The 19,721-nt window shown below is 42.8% G+C and overlaps 1 protein-coding gene across 1 annotated transcript in view; it reads right to left on the bottom strand.

Annotated features, from left to right (window-relative positions):
• Positions 1 to 16,369, bottom strand: part of Prm (Paramyosin) — a 71,536-nt gene extending 55,167 nt beyond the window's left edge. Inside the window, exons 1-2 of the mRNA XM_071590924.1 lie at positions 16,082 to 16,369; positions 14,870 to 14,926 (exon numbers count right to left, since the gene is read on the bottom strand). Of these exons, the coding sequence (XP_071447025.1) occupies positions 14,870 to 14,926; positions 16,082 to 16,198 (174 nt within the window). The 5' untranslated portion in view covers positions 16,199 to 16,369. The remainder of the gene's footprint in view (positions 1 to 14,869; positions 14,927 to 16,081) is intronic.
• Between the last annotated feature and the right edge of the window lie 3,352 nt (positions 16,370 to 19,721).

The following is a 19,721-nucleotide window of genomic DNA, read 5'->3' as shown; positions in this document are numbered from 1 at the left end:
GTAAAATGATTCGGCGAGGATGCCGCTTGACTTCTCTTTGCGAGCCCACGCCTTCCCCACCCCGAGGTCACCCGATCGCAGTCGCGCTCTCTCGCGAGGGGTCCATCGCGTCCGGCGGAGTCGGCCCTCGGGCGGCGCGGCGGGATAATAATCTTCCCGCTGACTCACGCCAAACCCCTCCGCAACCTTCCCCCCCCCCCACCTCTCCACCGCTACCGCATAACCTCGCCTTCTCCTTCCCCGTCTAAATCCGGATCTTTAGTCAGCCTTCGCGCCGCACTGCTCTCCCCGAGCGAGCGGCGCCACCTCCCAACTACGTAAACCCGCCTTTCTTGCTTCCCTCCTCTCGAGGGAGGGATTCCCGCAATACACGGACAAATCTCCGTCCCACACGCGCCCCGTCATGCTGTATTTCGGTCCGACAGGGGGGCTACGGTTTTCCGTCCCAAATATTCGGCGACGGACCGGCGCATGCGCGCGACCCGACTCACGCGGCCTCTGAGTCGTGCCGAAACCCTCGAAATCCGCTCTGAGTTCAATCAAGCGTACGATTTAAAGGTATCGGGCCATCCAAAATGTATAACAAGTAACTAGATCCATAGGATGTTATGAGTCTGCACTCTTAGAGGAAATCGCATCATTTAAAAATGCACACACACATATAGTATACACCGCGTGCGGCAACATAACTTCCTTTTTTCAAACGCAAAATGCTTTCAAAAAAGGATGTTATGTCGCCCTGTTTATCTATATGTACGTTTATATATATACATATATATATATATATATATATATATATATATATATATATATATATAAGATAAATAAAAATTAACTTCGACTTTGGTAAAGACAGTATTTGAATTCTCTCAGTTAAGATACCATTTCTAATTCCTCTGAGCTATGGCAACGAAAAGTTTAAGTTAGTTTTTTTTCTAAAAAGGATTGAGTGTTTAGTTAAAACTGCGGTTTGAAGTATGACAACGTCGTTTTCATCGGAAACTATAATCTCCATTATAATTGCTGAATGTCGAATTCAATAACGAATCTCCGATTTAGCATAATGAGTAGTATATAGCTTGCTGCATTAATTAGTCGCGCAGCACACCTGGAAGAAATCTGATGGGACACATTTCTAAAAAAGAAATTTCGTTAGACGGAATTCTTCTCTAAATTTGAATGGACGGTCTCATCTTGCGATGAGACAGTTCTATTTGAAGTTCTGATTTCCCTGCGATAAAGAAGATTAAAACGTACCACGTGAGTCGTTGAATTAACATTGGACTTGAAAATGAATTAGAAAAAATGAAAAAAGCGTAATTGTTTTACATCACATCCAGGTATCAAAAAGAAGAATGGTGTAGAGTGACAGAAATTAATAGAAGGCCGCATGATGATACTTAATATATTGACTGTTCCTCGGTAATAATTTCTGAGACAAAATATGATGAACGTCTAATAATTAGGCATTGATCGGCGAAACAGTCAGTGGGAGTCTGACGTGTACCTCCAACTGTCGTCTGCTTGCTCTATTCACAGACTGGGTGGCTCCCGGCCAAGAGATCATCTCCCAAGGGGAGAGGAGTCCTGCCGTCTTAATATGAGGAGTCCGGAACAGTTGGGCGACGACATTAGTTGGCGGCGGAAGACTAACACCTCCCTGAATCCTCCAAATTATCTCTTGGCTTCCCACCCTCCGCGGAAACAGTCGAGGTCCTGAGTACATGACTTGAGTTGTTCCTAACAGATATTTTCCATGGAGACATTATTGCTGTGCCTCTTGGTCTTTGGTAAGAGCGTGCATCTCCGCAAATGATTTCATCTTCAATGCTTTGCAACAATGGAGAGGGGATGTAATTGTCCAATAATTAATTCAAAGAAACATTAGTGATTCACTTTTCAAACCCATTTTTTCAAAATTGGCTTTAGACTGCCTCTTATATTTCGGCCAGTGATGTAAGTCCTTAGTATCCTAACGCATGAACCCTCGTAGAAAACGATTCAATGGGTTTTATTATCAAAATAAATACTTTTACGGCCATAAAACATACAATTTCCGTTTATATAACTGCGTGGTGATTGAACGAAGAAGTAACAATATTACTAGTTAAATAAGTGGTAAAAGCATATTTAAAATGATTTTATTGTTAGATACCTTTGAAACCCCTAAAATATACGAACTCGGCGATATATTAAGATAATAAAATTGCTAGTGAAATAAGCGGATTTGAAATGATTTTTTGTAAGGCACCTTTGAAACGCCTAAAATTTACGAACTCGGTGATAAATTATGTTAATAAAATTCCAGTGACCTTTAGTAAAAATGGACAATAAAAAATTGCTAAATATGCTCATTAAGTACGATTGTTTGCCATAACTTAATCTGCACACCATGTAAGTGGAAATATACGTGTCTGTTGATGAGTCCTTAATTAAATCCAAAGGATTTCACTATAAATATTGATGTACCTCATTCTCTTTCGATCTAAAAGTGTGATAAGCGTTCATTATTTACCCACCGTGGTGCTCGGTTCAAATGGGAGTCTCAAATGAAACCTAGGTACCTTCCGCACGAAAATATAAATCCAGCGTCAAATGGCGCCCAAGCGTCTTCAATCCCTGCTGTCGTGGTCGCTCATTTAGCTGTCAAGTTCAAAGGTAAACTACTCCTTCTCAGAGGAGCAATTGCATAAAAGGGTCGTGCAGATCCAGCGAGCCGAGTCTCGCAGAAACCGCTTCGGCATCGCGCACTCTATTCGCTCGCTCTCTCTGGCTCTCGTCTGACCTTTTCCTCGCCTAGCAGGGAATTTGAACTGAGAACTCCCTCGAATCTCCTATAGAAGAGGAATATGTACGTACGTTAAGAATGATTAATCAAAAATAATTTGAGTGAAAAAAAATTCACAAGGTAATCTGGAAACTGCAGCAAAGTTACAGAAAGTAATACTGCCTACTGTATTTGTGTTGTGGTGACAAAGTTAAGAGGTTGTGGAGGAGTTAACTTCACGTGCCACAAATCTTACTTAGATAGTCCAAATTTAAAGGCATGCAAGAATTATAAAATTCGTTGTCAATTTATTTCACGGATTTTTTAATACTGCTTGAGAAAATCACTTCCGTTAAAAAGGTAGATAATATTTATCATTTGATTATCTCAATATTTGTAATTCGAAATATGCAAGGAGTGTGTAAGGTGGCTTTCAATAATTAATGACGATATTTTGCTGTTCAGCTTAGTTTTTGGAAATCAAAACCGTAATAAAATTCATTTTTTAGACGAAACTGTATGAAATTAAATTTTGAGCACTGAGAGATTTAGTGCAGGATAAATTCTTACTTATAACTCATTATTGTGGATGTCCGGCTATTTGAAGCATAAATTATTGCTACCTTTCCATCTAGTCATTAGAAAACTTAGCAACTACCTTTGAGATGGGCAAACATATATAATACGCTCTATATAGATTATAATACGCTCTACTTACATTACACCAAGGCTGATAAATGCCATGTGCCTAAAAATCTCTATATACGCACATCGTTTTACCCTATTTCGGCACTATTAAAGAGCACACATGCAAAGGATAAATTTAACGATCAGCTTTTGGTGTAAAAGTCAGCGTAAGAAATTGGGGATTTAACGGGTGCTCGTACTTTGAAAAGCATACTCCATATTGAATCAAATGATGAAGTTGCCGTAATAATCAATGCAAATACTTTTTCTCCAAATATTTAAACTTTACGAGTTAAGATTTTCACGTTACAATTTGCTGATTCTAAATTTTCTTTTTATCTGGATTGAAAAGGAATGAAAAAAAATTCTACCCGTATATTTCATTACAAATTCGAAATTTTTTTTTATATATCTTGTAAAATAGAGTAATGACAGTTAATTAAAGTGAAACAATTTTAATACCCTACTATTTTCACATACCAAAAAGCCGAAGCGTTTATAAATTTGAAATATATAATCAATAAATACTATTTAATGGTGACAGGGGGCTGTTTTTATTTTTCAATTCACGGACTTGTAAGAAATGATGACACATTAAAAATTAAACCATGATAATGGTCGGAAACATATTTCAATTAAATTAAAGCACGTAATATATTGTAACGCTGATCATGGCTGAAGGCAGATCACATCTCCGGATTGCCCAAAGGAATGTTCAAGTGTCACCGTAGCTGAAACGACTGGAATGTTAAAAAATGCAAAATCAAAACCATTGGCAATTACTTCGATCCGGGAGAAGCAAACTAGCGTCATGAGAGGGCGTTAACAACACCACCACTCGACCTACGAATCCGTAAAAGTCACCGTGGGCTGCCCGGCAAGCAGGTCAAATAAACGTGAAAAGTTCTCTCTTCAACGAGGAAAAGACCTCGACTAAGGTTGTGTAATGTGGAAGTTAATTCATTTGATGAAGAATCGTACATATAAGTTATAAAGCGGGGCATTTTAGATCATATATCATGTCAATGAAAGCATTAAAAGAACAATTATCATGATACACGATGGTATGGACGTGCATGATGAGGGAACATATATATTATTGAATACAGGCACAGGATGCGTGGAAAGTCAGACATCCTCAGAGTTACGAGATCGAAGTCACTTGAAGGTCCTTCATTTACGTGTATTTGTTTTTTCAGTTAGACCTCTGCTATCGAATAATTCAGCCACTCGACGGAAACGAGGGCACCGAAGCACCAATTGTAAATACCATTCAGGATGTTAAAAAATGAACCCGCCGTTGTGGCAGAATTGTTTGTCATGCCCACTACTACAAACTGATAGCTTTGAAATGCATAAATATGTTCAAATATATTGAATTTATACATGAATTTTCAGCATACTAATTGGATAAACGTCCACCGTCTGACTATTGGATCAATAGGTACGTTTTAACCTTGAAAATTACTGGTTTTATTAGGGCTATAGAATTATTCTCATATATCTAATTGGTGTCAAAAAGTGACTTAATGCCGAAATCATATCAATATGTTCAACAGTTTAGTAAAGAATTAGAGTGATAAAGAAGATGTATCGTGACCTAAATTTTTGGGAAATAAATTCATGCTTGCTTAAATTTTAAACACAGTTTACAATACTTATATTCTGCCCTTCCAGCTAGTCCACAGTTATAAAACTCCATATGTTTGGATTAAAGAAAACCATTAGATTTTCCACATAGATTTTTTTATTGCGACCTAGGTTTCGTTACATTGTAACACCTACAGGTACCTATACAGAGAAGAAGTGCCTTCTTTCATCATGAAGGATTTCATTTCCACCACCTGAAACTGAAACTGTGTCATATGTTTGGGTGCTTTTAACATCATTATTAATTGGGTTACATATTTCAACGGCGCTTATCTGTAAGTGGCCAGGAAGACAATTCGAATGTCGTGATAGGTAAAACAAACACGTAAATCAATCAATCAAACTCAAGCCTCTTGATCCACCTTATGTTGCACCGACTGAAAGTTGAAGCTTTTCGTCTCCCACACTCCCCCCGACTCAAGCCTCTACGTGAAGTCCTTCTAAGTGAAGAGAGAGGGCAAGAGGTTGGTGAGAAGGGCCGTCCTTAAGAACACCTCCCTGCCCTCGCTGTTTGGGAGAGGAAAATCCTTCTCTCTAATGAGTGAGCGTAAGAGTCCTCTCCCCTCGCATTTGGAGTCCGTCCAGAGGCGGAGATTTTCGGGGAGAGGCTCTCGGGGGAGAGGAACGGACGTCTATTTGCGAAGGTATGCGCCCCCCCCTTTTCGCCCACGGCTAACGCGACCCTACCCCCCCTCCCCACTCATCCATTTTTCTTCTTCCACTTTTCACCCCTCCCCCCACACCATCCCACCCTCCCCTCAGCCCCCCCTGTCACTCACTCCCCGAGGACGATTCGAAGATAACTACCCGGATCGAAATAATTTTATAGGCATTTACGCATCTCGGATGATTCGTTCCGCGTGACGATCGGGCCTCCATCGGCCCCGCGTTGAATTCCTAAAAGCCTTGATGCGAGGGAGGGAGAGAGGGAGGGGAGGTCTCGTCATCCCAGAGTCGCCCCGAGCGCCTCCCTCCTCGGTCGGGAGTCGCCTAGCACGACAGTTTCCCCCCGTGTCCCCCCGTCATCCACTCTACCCCATACACACGGTGGCCTCGGCGAGGGCGTGGTGGAGCAAACGCACACCGTTCAGGGATATTCCCCGTTACTCTCCGGAGTCGCCCTCACGAGTGCTCTCTCATCTCTGCAGCGATGCTTCAAGAGGGATGTTCGACAGTTTCATTCAGCAATAATTCATAAATAGCATCCACATTTCAGCGTGAAAACGAAGTTTCAGTCTCAAATTTGAACATTGCTTCAGAGCTCTTTGTAGACAATGATGATGCAACTTATAGCTATAAAATTTTAAAACCGCCTTGTCATAACTTATACCTATTGAATTTTAAAAAGACAGAAGTTACGTTTACTATTAGTCTAGTACTAGTGAGATGTTACGCCCGGGATCCGTGTGACATTTACGTCCCAGCTGGATGATAGATAAATATTTAATTTGAAAATACAGCCATTTAACAGTTTCATCTCATTACATGCTATTTAATACTTCGTGCTAACCTACGATTTTTCAAATAGAAGCTGGCACAAATAAAAAAAATCTAACGCAGCGCTGACTGCAGTAACTCCTCAACTATGAGTATTGAAATTTATCACCTGGGGTTCGACGGTATTCTCAATTTCAAATTTAGCTGATTAAGACGTAAGTAGATTGGAGAGTTGAGAATGATCTAACAAGCAGCTCGATCAGTCACTATTCGAGTGCATGCGCGCGTAAGCACTGGGGGCAAAACTGAAGCCAAGCTAAAATCTAGTATACAGTAGAAAAAATAATTTAATTTCATTCACGGATGAAATCCTAAGACCGGCTCTAATGCATTCAAAGTTCAATGCACGCGTTCAAATCACGTACTAATTTTCAATACACTAAAAGTAATGTAATTTTGGGCTTTGATCTTAAATGGGTCATTTCCATTAATTCGGGCGTCAGGTGAATTACCTGCGCTCTAATAAATGCACATGGAGAAAGACTTCAAATTATCACACATCATTTCGTCCTTCATGCCAGCCATTAATTTTAACTGATTTCAAATTAACTGAAATTAAAAATTAGTCCCTGGATTCCGGTTGTCATATTTATTGCCCTTAATTTCTTATATGAATATTTAAGATTGAATGTAATTTTTTGTGCATTATTTTCATTTTAAGATCTCAATTTAAACTCTGAGATGAGTAAGGATATTATTCAAAGAATTAAAAAAACAACACTTTTTCTTGAAAAAAATATATGGCGCATTTTAAATGTGTGTTCACGAGTGAAACATTCACGCCCAATTGAAAACTTATTCCAGGATTCATTTTCAATCCATATGAATATTTCATTGCCTCTTCGTTTGAAATCTTTTCATATTTATTTCAGAACTTCATTCTTTGTGACGTTTTCCGCTCCCCACTGTTCAGTTCAGTGTATTAAGTCACTCTGTTTGATAAGCTATTTTACCAGAAGAGTTTATTTTGGCTGGCATTAGCTCCAAGGAGCCGAGAGAATTAATGTTACATCCCAAATCATCGGGTAATTTTAGCAAGGGCTTCATGTATTACCTTCTATTTTTTGCTGGAAATCTTATCGCGGTGGATATTAGACCGTCTGGCTCGCTGCCACTGGCAGAGCTAGCGTCGCGACCCTTAGTCAATGCCATAACGACCACGACTACTGCTAGCATGGAAAATGTTTAATAGCAGTTTTATAAAAACCACGCACAGAAGAGAAACGTTGAGAGTGAAACGGGAAAAACATAAAAAGTTTGCGGTAATGTTTGTGGTACTATATGCAGTGGAACTACACACAGTGGAACTACATGTGTGGAACTGAGAACTATTCATCATATTATACTATTGACATTTCCTGGTAACAATTGTGGAATAAGTGAAAGATGTATGTAATTATCAATCAAGATATTCGTAAACTGCCTAAATACATGTAATCTTTCCAGAAAAGAAATTTCAAATAATGAAATCAGTTTGTCACGTCCTCGGATAATCCAAACTCCAACGTTTACATGTGATACAAATTATTTATTAATAATACTGTGCTAATAATTTTTTTAGAACGATATAAATATTTTGCCTAAATTCGAAAAAAATCCAAACACTGACTTAGAAGCATCATTTGAGAAAAAAAAGATGCTTGGCTAACATATCCTTGCGCAAAGCACAGCGTACTCTTGTGTGCAAGGGATTTTTCTATATTAAACAGAGGCATGAACTTCCTCCTGATATAACAGTATGTTCCGGGGTGGGACTAAATGTCCTTAGTTACGCCCATGAAATCGGTTCTATCAGAGGAAAAGGGGACCGAAAACTAAATATAACGACACCTATGGAAACTAAATGGAAGAAGGGACCTTATGGTCTCAATTTCGCCCGAATAAAAACGTTTATCCATCTATTTCTGGGGACATTCCACTGTAGATCCAAAAGACTGATACGTTGAATATCCTACAAACCTGGTTTCTTACATGTAGCTCTAATATTCAAATTATCAATCGTAATCTAAATGTCAAAACTAAATCCTAGTCCTATTAATTACACTTAATACTAAGCAAAGCAAATAGTTAAAATATTATTGCTTAACCAAATGACAAATATTTCAACATTAGGGATAAAATATCCATTTTAAAACGGAATTTGCTTTCAAATTGTGACTACAGGCCATGCTCAAACTGTAAGGCATGCATTTAAACTGAATTAATCTTGCAATTGCGCACTTTTACGGTTTACTACTGATCGATATGAATCACACCATAAAATCCCACTGATTTTCGTCCCGAATAGTAAATGTTTATTGGTAGACATATTTTAAACAGTGAAAAATAGGAGGAAAATTAGAAAGGAAGAGCCATCGTAATTGAGATAATGCATGAAAAAGATGAAACAAATACATAAGTACACGAAAAATTACTTTGACAACCAGAAATATTGATATATAGGTCAGTATGGCAGATGAAGCCAGAATGAATCAATTTGTGATATTTCATTTGATTTTAACAGTAAAAATAAGCTTGAGTCCTCGTAACAGCCGTTACTATTACCATTATTTCTTGCTGTTTTAGAATTTTTGGGCTCTGAAGCGTTGTTCATATGCTCGGAAAATTATGTTTCGTACCCACTCTAGGATGCAGAGGAAAAACCATAGAATCGAACACCCATAATCTCAACGCAACGAAAGTCTTCAACAGAAATATTATTCCATCACTTGACGGAATTGACTAAGGTGAATTGACTAAGGTTTATTTGAATTTAGTGAGGAAAGAAAGAAGTGATAAAGAAATAAAATGTTACGTTTTCAGTACTGCGAAAACCTAGGATGTAATTGGGTCACGAACACTACTCTTGTTTCAATAAATAATTCAAAATAAGAATCTACATTTTAACTTTCGTGAAAATGTAGTTTTAGGTGACAAAATTCTAGAATAAGAGACCAGAAAGAAAAATATACAGGTGATGTATAATGTAATGTAATGTGTAATATATACCTGTACAATTAATAGGGAATAAAGTTATTAGTTGACTGACGACGCAGGTATTGAAGGTCCATATCGTATGATAAAATTGATTGTAGATCTTTTGATCTTAGTTCATGAAGAAAAGGAAAAAAAAGATATCAAAAATGGTTTTATGACCATCCTTACGAATTTCGTTATAACTAATTGCATTATTACGAAGTATCAATAGCATTAGTGTTCACAACCAGCTAAAAGCAAAACAGAGACGCGAAACAAATTGATACAATTTTGATTAGTCAAAACGGAGAACGAACTTTTAATTTTAAAATGTCAAAGAAATCTTATTGAAGAATTCAAATTCAGAGAGAACAAATAAATTAGCTCCTCACCCTAAGATTTATATAGAATTTGACATCTCAGTTTGTCACGAAACGCAATTTCCCCACGCATGCAGAAAAGCCGACCCAGTTCATGAATGGGGACAACACGCTGACCGGCTCACACAAGGACCGAGGGTACGATTACCATTTCGGAAATAGGAAATATTTTTGTATGTAACTGTATTAGGAGTTAGGTGGTAGGAAAGACTGCATAGTCTCAATTTCATCCCAAAATAAAGTTGACTATCTATCTATCTATTATAGTTTTCCTCGGGTTTCTAAAAATGTGTTCAGTCCTTTCAGCTGAAGAATGACCCAAACCACCTACTAACACCATCTTATATTAAAAAATGAGAAACTCAAGTAAAAACATTACAAGTGACCAAGAAGCTATATCTCAAAATAGCCCATATTAGTACGAATGTGAATTCCTTGTAGTTTTAGGCCTATAACATTCAAGTCCAGAGGCCTGAGTACAAAACAGTTGGTGAATACGGCCAATGCATTTTTGGCACACATGTCATTTGCTTTCCGTAAATGGTCCCGTGTGCACAATTCTAAGTGTTATTGACTAAGCCAAGCTATCTACCTTGCAAGAGTTTTTGTAAACATTTAATTAAAATACTAGCACGGAAATTTAGGATAGTCCATATTCACAATCTTATCCGTATCTCGTGAGGATTCGTCGAAAATTACAACACCAAATAAGAGCACGAGATAGAATTAATTAAGATACGTTTTATTTTGTCAGTTCCAAAGATATAACATGTAACCTCCAAAGAAATAGATGACAGGAAGTATCGACCTAAACTACAAAACACAAAACTCGCAACAACGACAACTCACAATCAGATCCGACGGTCCAAATACGAGGGTCATCCGGAAAGTAGTACCCGTTCGTGCCGCATGAAGTGCTGACGACGCGAGTAGCCGCTGGACGAGGTCAGATAGCTTCAGTGGCTTGTCTGCCTTCTCTGAGCCAAGTTGCGTGACGCTAGCATTGCCTGTGTTGTTTCTGTGATTGTTTACAATGTTTAAAAAAATTGAGAACGCCGCCAGTTGTGAAGTGAGGGCAGTGATTAAATTCCTCAATGCAAGAAACGTTCGCCCATGTGATATTCATCGCCAATTAAAGGAGGTGTATGGAGACAATGTAATGGACGAGTCGTCTGTTCGGCGGTGGTGTCGCAACTTCAACATGGGGAGGGGGAACACACACGACGATGAGCGTTCGGGGAGACCGTCTGTCATTACAGACCAACTGGTGAGCTCAGTTGACGAATTCGTGAGGAACGATCGGCGCGTCACAATTGATGACATCTGTGAGCATTTTCCCAATGTTTCTCGAACAATTGTTCATGAAATTGTTAAACACCATCTGCATTATGCAAAAATTTGTGCAAGATGGGTCCCTCGCGTATCTCAATGAGCTGGCGGCGAAGGACTATGCAGCAGGAATACAGAAACTTGTCACACGTTATGACAAATGCCTTAATTTGCTTGGAGATTATGTTGAGAAGTAGTTTAAAGTATCCTCTTTCAAATAAAATTTTTTATGTTTGTTAATATTTACTTTTGTGTCTTTATTTCACGAACGGGTACTACTTTCCGGATGACCCTCGTAAATAGGAAAGTTAGCTGGAGAAGAATTGATTCATATGTATACAAGTAGGCCGTGACCAAAAGCCATCCATGCTATTTTGTGCTATTCGGAGAAGTCTTAGTCAGTCAACTCCACGAGCTCTTGTAAAGGAATTAATGAAGCAGGGTGCTTATAGAAGCGTGAGAGCATTCTAAGCGACAGCTATCGCATGTAGACAACCACGGCATAGATTTCGGAAGTAAAAGGTTATGCCATTCGACAACCCACTACCCACCACAAATGTAGGATTTACACAGCCTAGTGTTTGGAAACTAATGAGACATCCCTCCTGGTAACCTCGGGGAGATACAATACATGCAGTCGCGATCGGCGTGTGCTGATCAAAGCCCAAGGGCACAAAACTAATCAACGGCTTTAGATTATGCACACAAAGAGATTAGCCGCCCTTGTCAAAGAATTTTAATCAGGCCGGGTGCGAATTGTTCCTAATTCAGTTAGTTCTTGATGCGAGCACTCTTGAATTGACCCTTCTCGTCATGTTTGCAGTGAGTACTGTGATGGAAAAATCTTCATAAATTTTATCGCTGGATTAAAACTTGGGGAAAATAAATAATACCATTATAGAGCATGAATTGATTTAATAAATGATATAAAATTCTTTGGGGAATCTACTTTATTTATTTTTATTTATTAATTTGTATATACCCTTTAAGCCACCGCCAGGTGAGTGGCAGGGAGTGAATTTACACCAGAATAATTTTACCCAAACATGACCCTACCGTGGTCGAACAATGTTATTATGATCCCCTATCGTTCGCGGAAACAATGACGTCCTAAATCTATCTGTTCTACACTTTATCTCTCTAATTTTATTAGCTTAATCTCTCCTACCGTATTGCGATGGGGGTAATAATACATTTTCAACATATCTGCTAAAGAGACTTCTTTCCAATTTATGCAAGAGCTTCAATCTGTAATTTAAATTTCGTTCCGTGAGTGATTCCCAGCCTAGCTCCTCTAATATTTTGAATACGCTACTAAGTTTATCATAGCAACGTTTTGCAAATCTAGCTCCTCTACGCTGCACGCGATCCAACCAGGCTATTAATCCAACTTCGTGAAGATCCCATATACTTGCAGCATATTCTAAATGAGGCCTAACCAGCGACAGTTAACATTTCTCTTTGACTTTTTCATCACATTTACCAAGTACTCTTCTAATAAATACTAATTTTTTGTTAGCTTGTCCACATATTCCCCGTATGTTTTCGCCCAGGACGTATCGTGAGTGAGGGTAACTCCTGGGTATATGATTGAGTCTGCGCATTCCTTTTCGGTGTTTCCAATGCATTTCCAAGTAGGTGTTCGGGTGGGAATTGCTCTTTTTCCAAAAATTTATGAACACGCACTTTTTTAAGTTTAATTCTAATGACCAAGTGTCGCACCAGCGTTGTATAGCATTAAGGGCATATGTTAATACTTGATTCAATTCTTTATTTGTTTCTTCGGTTTAAATTCCCACTCTCAATGTCACTGGCTTTCTTCATATCTAGCTCGCATCCGCCAGCACTTCCGTCGGAATCCTGAAATCAGATCTGCCCAAAACCGTCCTCGGAGAGCGGCGGCACGGTGAGACATGGCCCCAATTTCGGACATAAGACCCACCCACGGGTCCACCTGCATCACGAGGGCCGATGACATCTTCCCGAACTTGGAGCGCGATGAAATGAAATGAAGAAGCGGAACGGAGCACTAATGAAGCCTTAGAAAATCATGGAAATTTCCGGCGTGACAATTTACACGTGTAATTGCAAATTCGTAAGCTCACTAAGCATCCTGTCCTAATTGTTTCACTTGGCATTTCCCGTTTCTATTCCACCACGTTGTGCCTCTACTTACTCCATAACACCTCTAGCCCTCCCTCTTAGTCCCTTCCATTCCCCTCGCCAAAAGCTGAAAAAAACGTGTTTTCCTCGTCTTCGCGTTTGTAGGGGTTGCCATGTGACGTTTCACTGTAGAGAATACAGTTAATTGCGCAAAAATTCACTTTGTCTAACTCGAATGTCTCTAAGTGACAAATTTTGCAGGTTGATGCGACAAAAGTCACTATGGGGCGAACAGTCCCAGGAATGAAAGACGATGAACACAATAAGTGAAACTGAAAATTTGTGCATAGTGAAAAACTTGCTCTAGAAAGAAACGACTGAGTGGTGTGACATGGTGCACCATCATTTCCCAGAACTAGTTTGGTTAGCCACGTGGATGGGTGTATCGGAAGCCAACGCATTGGAGTTGCCATGCCAAACATATGATCAAACCAATCAATGCGGAAGAGTGACGGATGGGTCGTTAAGCAGGCGAATTAGTTGGTTAATAGTTAAAAAGAACTTTGTGTAAGATACGCCAGCGGCGAACGTCACTGAATATATGACGTATTTCTGATGGAATGAAATACTTATTTTGACCGAGAAAGGCATCGTGTTGAGAGAAAAACTTTTAAATGCCATTAATGACACGTATAATATTCAAGAAATCTTATTATAAGAATACAAATTAACGTAGAATTTAATAGCATGCTATTCATCAATCATTAGGATATATCATCTGACGGTATATTGTGAAATTTGAAATCTTTTAAAAAATACAAAATCGAATTTTAAGTTTTGAAATTGATCGCCTACAACATATTTGTAGATGCAAATGGGACGAATACTTAAAATGAACATAAAACAAAACTCATTTGGGGCCAGAAAGTTTGGGTGTGAACCCATTTAATTCGCGGTTTTCATCCGGAGACTTATGCCGATTTCCTCGCAAAAACCATTCTCGTTTCGCGGCGATTTCGGCACAAATTTTTATTCATCACTCCGGACGCCATTCCATTTTCCCAACGACGCATCCCCACGGCGGGCGCCCGCACTCTTAAGAAGAGGGGCGCATCAATTTCTCTCGGAATGAATAGGGTCGAAGGGCCGGAGGGAAGGCGGGGACGGAGAGGGAATGCGGGACTAGGAAGTGGAAGAAAGACGGATGGGTTGGAAAGGGAGAGAAAGAGAGAGAGAGATAGAGGAAAAGGAGGGGAATCGGAGGACAGCCTCCTCCCCCGCGTATTATGAGTGGAAGTGTCGCAACGGTGTTTCGCCAAGGATGCGAATGGGCAGGGGAGGTCGGCGGGCCGGGCCTGCCCCTCGACTCGCTGCCCCCACCACTTCCTCCGGTCGGGAAGTGAGCGAGGGTAGGGAGGAGGAGAAAAGGGGGAGCACGCGTGTTGAGGGGGGATTTGAGAGGGGAGAGAGGAAAGGGGATCCAAAAGACCGTAATACTCACCCTTTGTCGCAGCTCCCTTTCGGATTCCAGGTCCTCCTGGATGAGACGGATTTTGTCCTGCAACGAAGAGAGAGAAGGGCGTGAGAAGGCGTTCTCCCAAGGGTCCTTGGATACCCCCGCCGATCGTGTCGCTCTCTCCTGGATTAATTTAAGGCTCGAGGCCGCGAGACTAAGATGACATTCCGAGCATTAAAAAAATCAATGAGCACTACATAATTCACTGGCAAGTGAACAAAAAGCTTTGATAACTTTATGCGGACGGTAAATATGATGATACCTTAAAAATTACTCTGAAAACCGTGGTAGAAGTGGGGTTTGCCAAACAACTTTCTTCAATGTTGTATTGCAATTTCGGATTAATTCACCGCATTCACGCCATCCAGAGATGGACATGGCACGCGAAATCAAGTCAACCCCACCATTATTTTACGACAAAGTAAAGCCTTCGGCCTTCGTGAATAATTTGGGAAATACTTTGAATTTTGGTGCCCAAAAATATAACCTTAAAACTTACGCATATTGTAAAGGAAAAACGTAGCCTCGCGATATATATTGAGGGATATTTTCATCTTCAAAATAAAAATGAAATAAAAAATAAAAGCGTGAACTTGCAGTGTCATATCGGCTCTTAATTAATTTCATATCAATTAGGAAGACTACTCAAGAATTTGTTCCGTAGCCATTGCAAGTGGATAAGCCAACTGCGAGACTTGTGCCGACGCACCGCATGATCTCAAATGACACTCAAACTGCAATAATTCACTGAAATTCCTCTCGAGATGAGCAATTATTTGATTCTTAAAATTCTCTCATTTCCTCGAGGGAAGAGGGCGACCGAGGGTAGATTAATGAATCTCCTGAAGAGATTTGAAACTTCCGACGGCATCCCCACAGTTCCACCCGATCTATCCGGAGACATTTTTCGTCCGAACGTAATAATACGTAGCCACGAGGGGATGGGAAAACGCGATTCACGCATCACTGTTGAGTCCACTGTCGATCGGCGACCACGGTGCACCAGAGACACACGGGCCGGGACACGTGAAAGGGAAAGATCAGGGAAAGTGGGCCGCGGCGTGGCGGGCACGTCCTCTCGGTTCACGGAACACGCCGTCGGGGCTGTGCGGGTACGCGCGCGTGTGTTAGGGGATCACGCGAAGAAGGGGAGAGAGACACTCGCGAAGCGGAGGTATCCATGCGACGGTTGCCTACCTCCAGCCTGGAGAGAGCACTGAGGTCGGCGGTGTACTCGATGTTGACATCGGCTTGTCCGCCACCCGTCGATCGGTACGTGTATGATTTTGTCGTCTTGGAGACCGATGCGGACATCTTGGCGGCTTTTGTTTTTCTTTCTTGGAAAACTTTTTCGGAAGTAGGGCACAAGAAAATCCGCGCTCGCTAGTGTCACCGTTCGGGCACTATCGTCGAATAACACGGACTTCGGGACGGGAGGTCGGGTTTGCCTCTTCAGCCGCCACACTCGGACTGCGGGAACACCACACGCACGCACCACTCCCTATCACACTCTCTCGCGGCCCCCCTCCCCTTCCCCTACCACCCCGCACCCCCTCCGGGAGGGGTCCCGCACCGGCTCGCGGCGCGGCGCTCGCGAAGGGCGGAGGGACCACCATTCCTCCAGGAGTGGCGGCGGGAGGGAAGGGGGGTGGCGGCGGGAGGGGTAGGGGGGTGGCGGCGGCAAGCAGGGGGGTGGAGGGGAGAGGGGGGGTCTGGGTTGCTCCCGAACAGGGGTGCCGGGAGTGGGGGTCACGGGAGCGGCGTGATGACCGTACACCGGAACTAGTACCTGAAGAGTCTCTCTCGGTTCCAGGAAAAATTGATTCACCCATTATTCGGGATCAGTTCACTCAACTGCACCCGAAACGAGAATGGCGGGCGGGCAGATCTACTCTTTTACGCGTTTGAAAGAGTCCGAATGCATTGTTCCTCGGTGATCAGAACACTTGGGCTCCGTCTACACACATTGAGACTCACGTGGAAAAGCTCAAATTCAAATTAAGCAATTTGCGGTGTCACGAAGAACTTTAAGAAGATAATGTCTACGAGACGCACACCTGTAAAATACAAGTGAAACGAACAAGTCAAAGGGATCTCTCCCGCTGAAAGTGCTATTTATCGTTAACCAGCCTCTGATTCGAGTATTTTTAATATTGAATCATTTTATATTTTGACTGATCAATAATATCCTCACACTTTGACTCGAGAATTGAACAAAATACAGGGTACGGTCACCCTTCCCTGTCCCTGGAAAAATGCTATGAGAAGATAAGCGGCGTCATATCCACTTCCACTGCTTGACCTGGGATGGTCATGCCTGGAAACCCGAAGACGCCAACCTAGATTAAACAGATTTGAAAAGTAACATTCGCGGCAGCTTTGCTTGTGGTAGAAAAAGGGAATAATTCATAGCCCATTATTTAAATTGGAAAGCCAGATAATAATGGGGAAATATTAAAGGTAGAGCAGAGATATTCGGGAGTTTTCTTTTAATTTTTTCGGAGTTAGCGGCCACACGGGATAGAGTAGAGAAATATCAACATGTAAATACATTGTTTTCCTTCTTTAATGAGTGGTGGCGCACTTCCCACCACCGCCGGCCCTTAAGGTGGCTCACGGTGGGGGGGTTTCTTCGAAGGCGCACAAGGAAGGACTAAGCCGGGGGGAAGTATCGGCAAGGGGGTGGGGTTCGGCCGTTGGGGACCGCGGTGGTCGTCGGAGAGGAAGGGGGGAGGGGCGTGAGGGCGGAGCGACTCGGCGGCTGCTAGGCGTCCCACTAGGGGCAAGGGGGGCGGGTCGGGGGTGGGTGGGTGAGAGATGGGGGGTGCGGCGGGTCCATTTTACCAACTCGCCCAGAAGAAAGCATTGCGACCCGAGGGACGAGAGGGAAACGCGGTCGCGCTCGGAAGCGATCGCGGCGACTCCGCGCGGTCTGGAGCGAAAGGTAATCTTGTCGCGATCGTTACCGACGGGTGCCACGACGCGGCGTCCATCGCACCACGAAACCATCCCTCGGCCACCCGACTCAAGAGTCGAGTCGGTCGACGTCGAACGCTTCCCCGAGACGAGATTTTCCGCTTTCGCCAACTCTTCGCGAGGGACCCGACGGCCCTCGAAGGGGAACACCTTCGGCCCGCGGGGAAATCGGAATGGGGTGAGGTGGGAACAATCGAGAATATGGCCACCATTCCGTCATCTTTCGCCCTCGCAGCCATTTCCGGATTTCCTCGTCTCACGGCAATTTTGAGGGCCGGCAGGAGTTCGAACGGCGGCCCGACTCGCGGGACCGGGCGGGGCAGGGGGAAGGGGGGTTGGAGGGGAGGGCGACGGTAGAGAGGGGGAGGGGCGTATGTGTGTGTGTTTCCGGGGTGTGTGCGTGCGCCGCAGCCGAGGGGGGGGGGGAGAGGGTGGGTGGGACTATTTCTGTCCGCGGCTCCGGATGCCTCGCGGCGAGGGGGCGACGGCAGCGCTCTCTCTCTTTCCCCCCGAGAAGCACCCTCTCGGGTTACCGCGGGGACGGAGGGCGGTGCGGGGTGCGGGAGCCTGTGGGGGGGGTGGACGGCGGAAGGAGCGCCCCCTCCTTTTATAGACATGGGGCAATTCCGGGAAGGATGCGGCGGGAGGGGAGGCCTCATGCAAGGGGGGGAGCGTCGGGGGGGGACGCGGGCATGAGTGGGGCAGGGGCACCCACGAGGGCCGGCGGCATGGCGGAATACTGTCCCCATCGGACGGGATTTTAGCGCTGAGGATCGGGAGGAGGGATTTGAGCGGTGTTCCGGGACTTTGCGTCGCCATTCTTCAATTCTTTCGGCGGCTAGGGGTGGCTAGGGGCGGCCGGTGGCGCAGAGTCGGAAGCACGCACAAAAAGAGCGAACGGAGAGGTCTCCTCCTCTGGGGGCGCTAGGAGGGGATGTGAGCATGGTGGGACACGAGGGAATTTTCCAACACGAGGGTTTTTATCTAACACGGTCGCAAATTAAGATAAATGAGATAAAAATCAGTTTTACCAAGTCGTTTCATTTTTGAAAAAATAAAATAATCCTTTATCGTGACGATATTTTACAAATCGGCGGAAACCTGATCCAAGCCACGTGAATCATTTGTGAAGGGCTACTTGCACGCACCCGTAACATCACTGAGTTTAGGAGACTTTAGATTGTGCAGCTTTGATTGGCACGGGTGGACTACCGGCCCCGATGCCGTTCGCAACTTCCCCTTGGAGGCCAGGCACGGCTCCCAAGTATCCCACTCACGCGCTGGCCTCGGCAGATGACGCACCGCCCACTAGGTGATGAAACAATTCGACCCATTAACACACACACACACGCAGGCGACGTAATTGATTGGTTAAATTCTCGCTCTGGCGTGACAGTATCCAATGTCTCCGGGTTGATCACTTTATGTCTCAGAATAATGAATCGCGTATATGCAACGGAATCAGGACTTTAATATGGTACACGGTTATTGCAAAACCATTCTTTTAATAAAGTTCTACCAGAGCTATTTGTTCTCTTTTGAAAATGGCTAAAACGTTTTCCTGGTAAATCCATCACCAATGGTGACAATGCTTTTTTTACTTTGTTGCAATTCAGCTAGGTGAGATTCAGCAGTTAATATGTTAAAACCCTGAAATTATTAATAACATTATTTATTTCATAATCATTATTATTTATTTCTTGATATTTCCACTAGTTCCGACTCACAGGTAGCCTTACTTCTACGTCAGCCCTGCGAGATTTAATTACTTCCTTTAGAGAAAACTGGTCATAATTGTTTCTCCATAGGGAGATTTAAATTATTTCCCAAATGTTTGTATGGTCTTGTGTGGGTGTGAGTG

The sequence above is a fragment of the Hetaerina americana genome, unplaced genomic scaffold (assembly GCF_022747635.1).
Source record: "Hetaerina americana unplaced genomic scaffold, ioHetAmer1.1.p SCAF_4, whole genome shotgun sequence".
In the NCBI taxonomy this organism is placed as follows: domain Eukaryota; kingdom Metazoa; phylum Arthropoda; class Insecta; order Odonata; family Calopterygidae; genus Hetaerina; species Hetaerina americana.
This window is presented reverse-complemented; position numbering and strand designations above follow the sequence as displayed.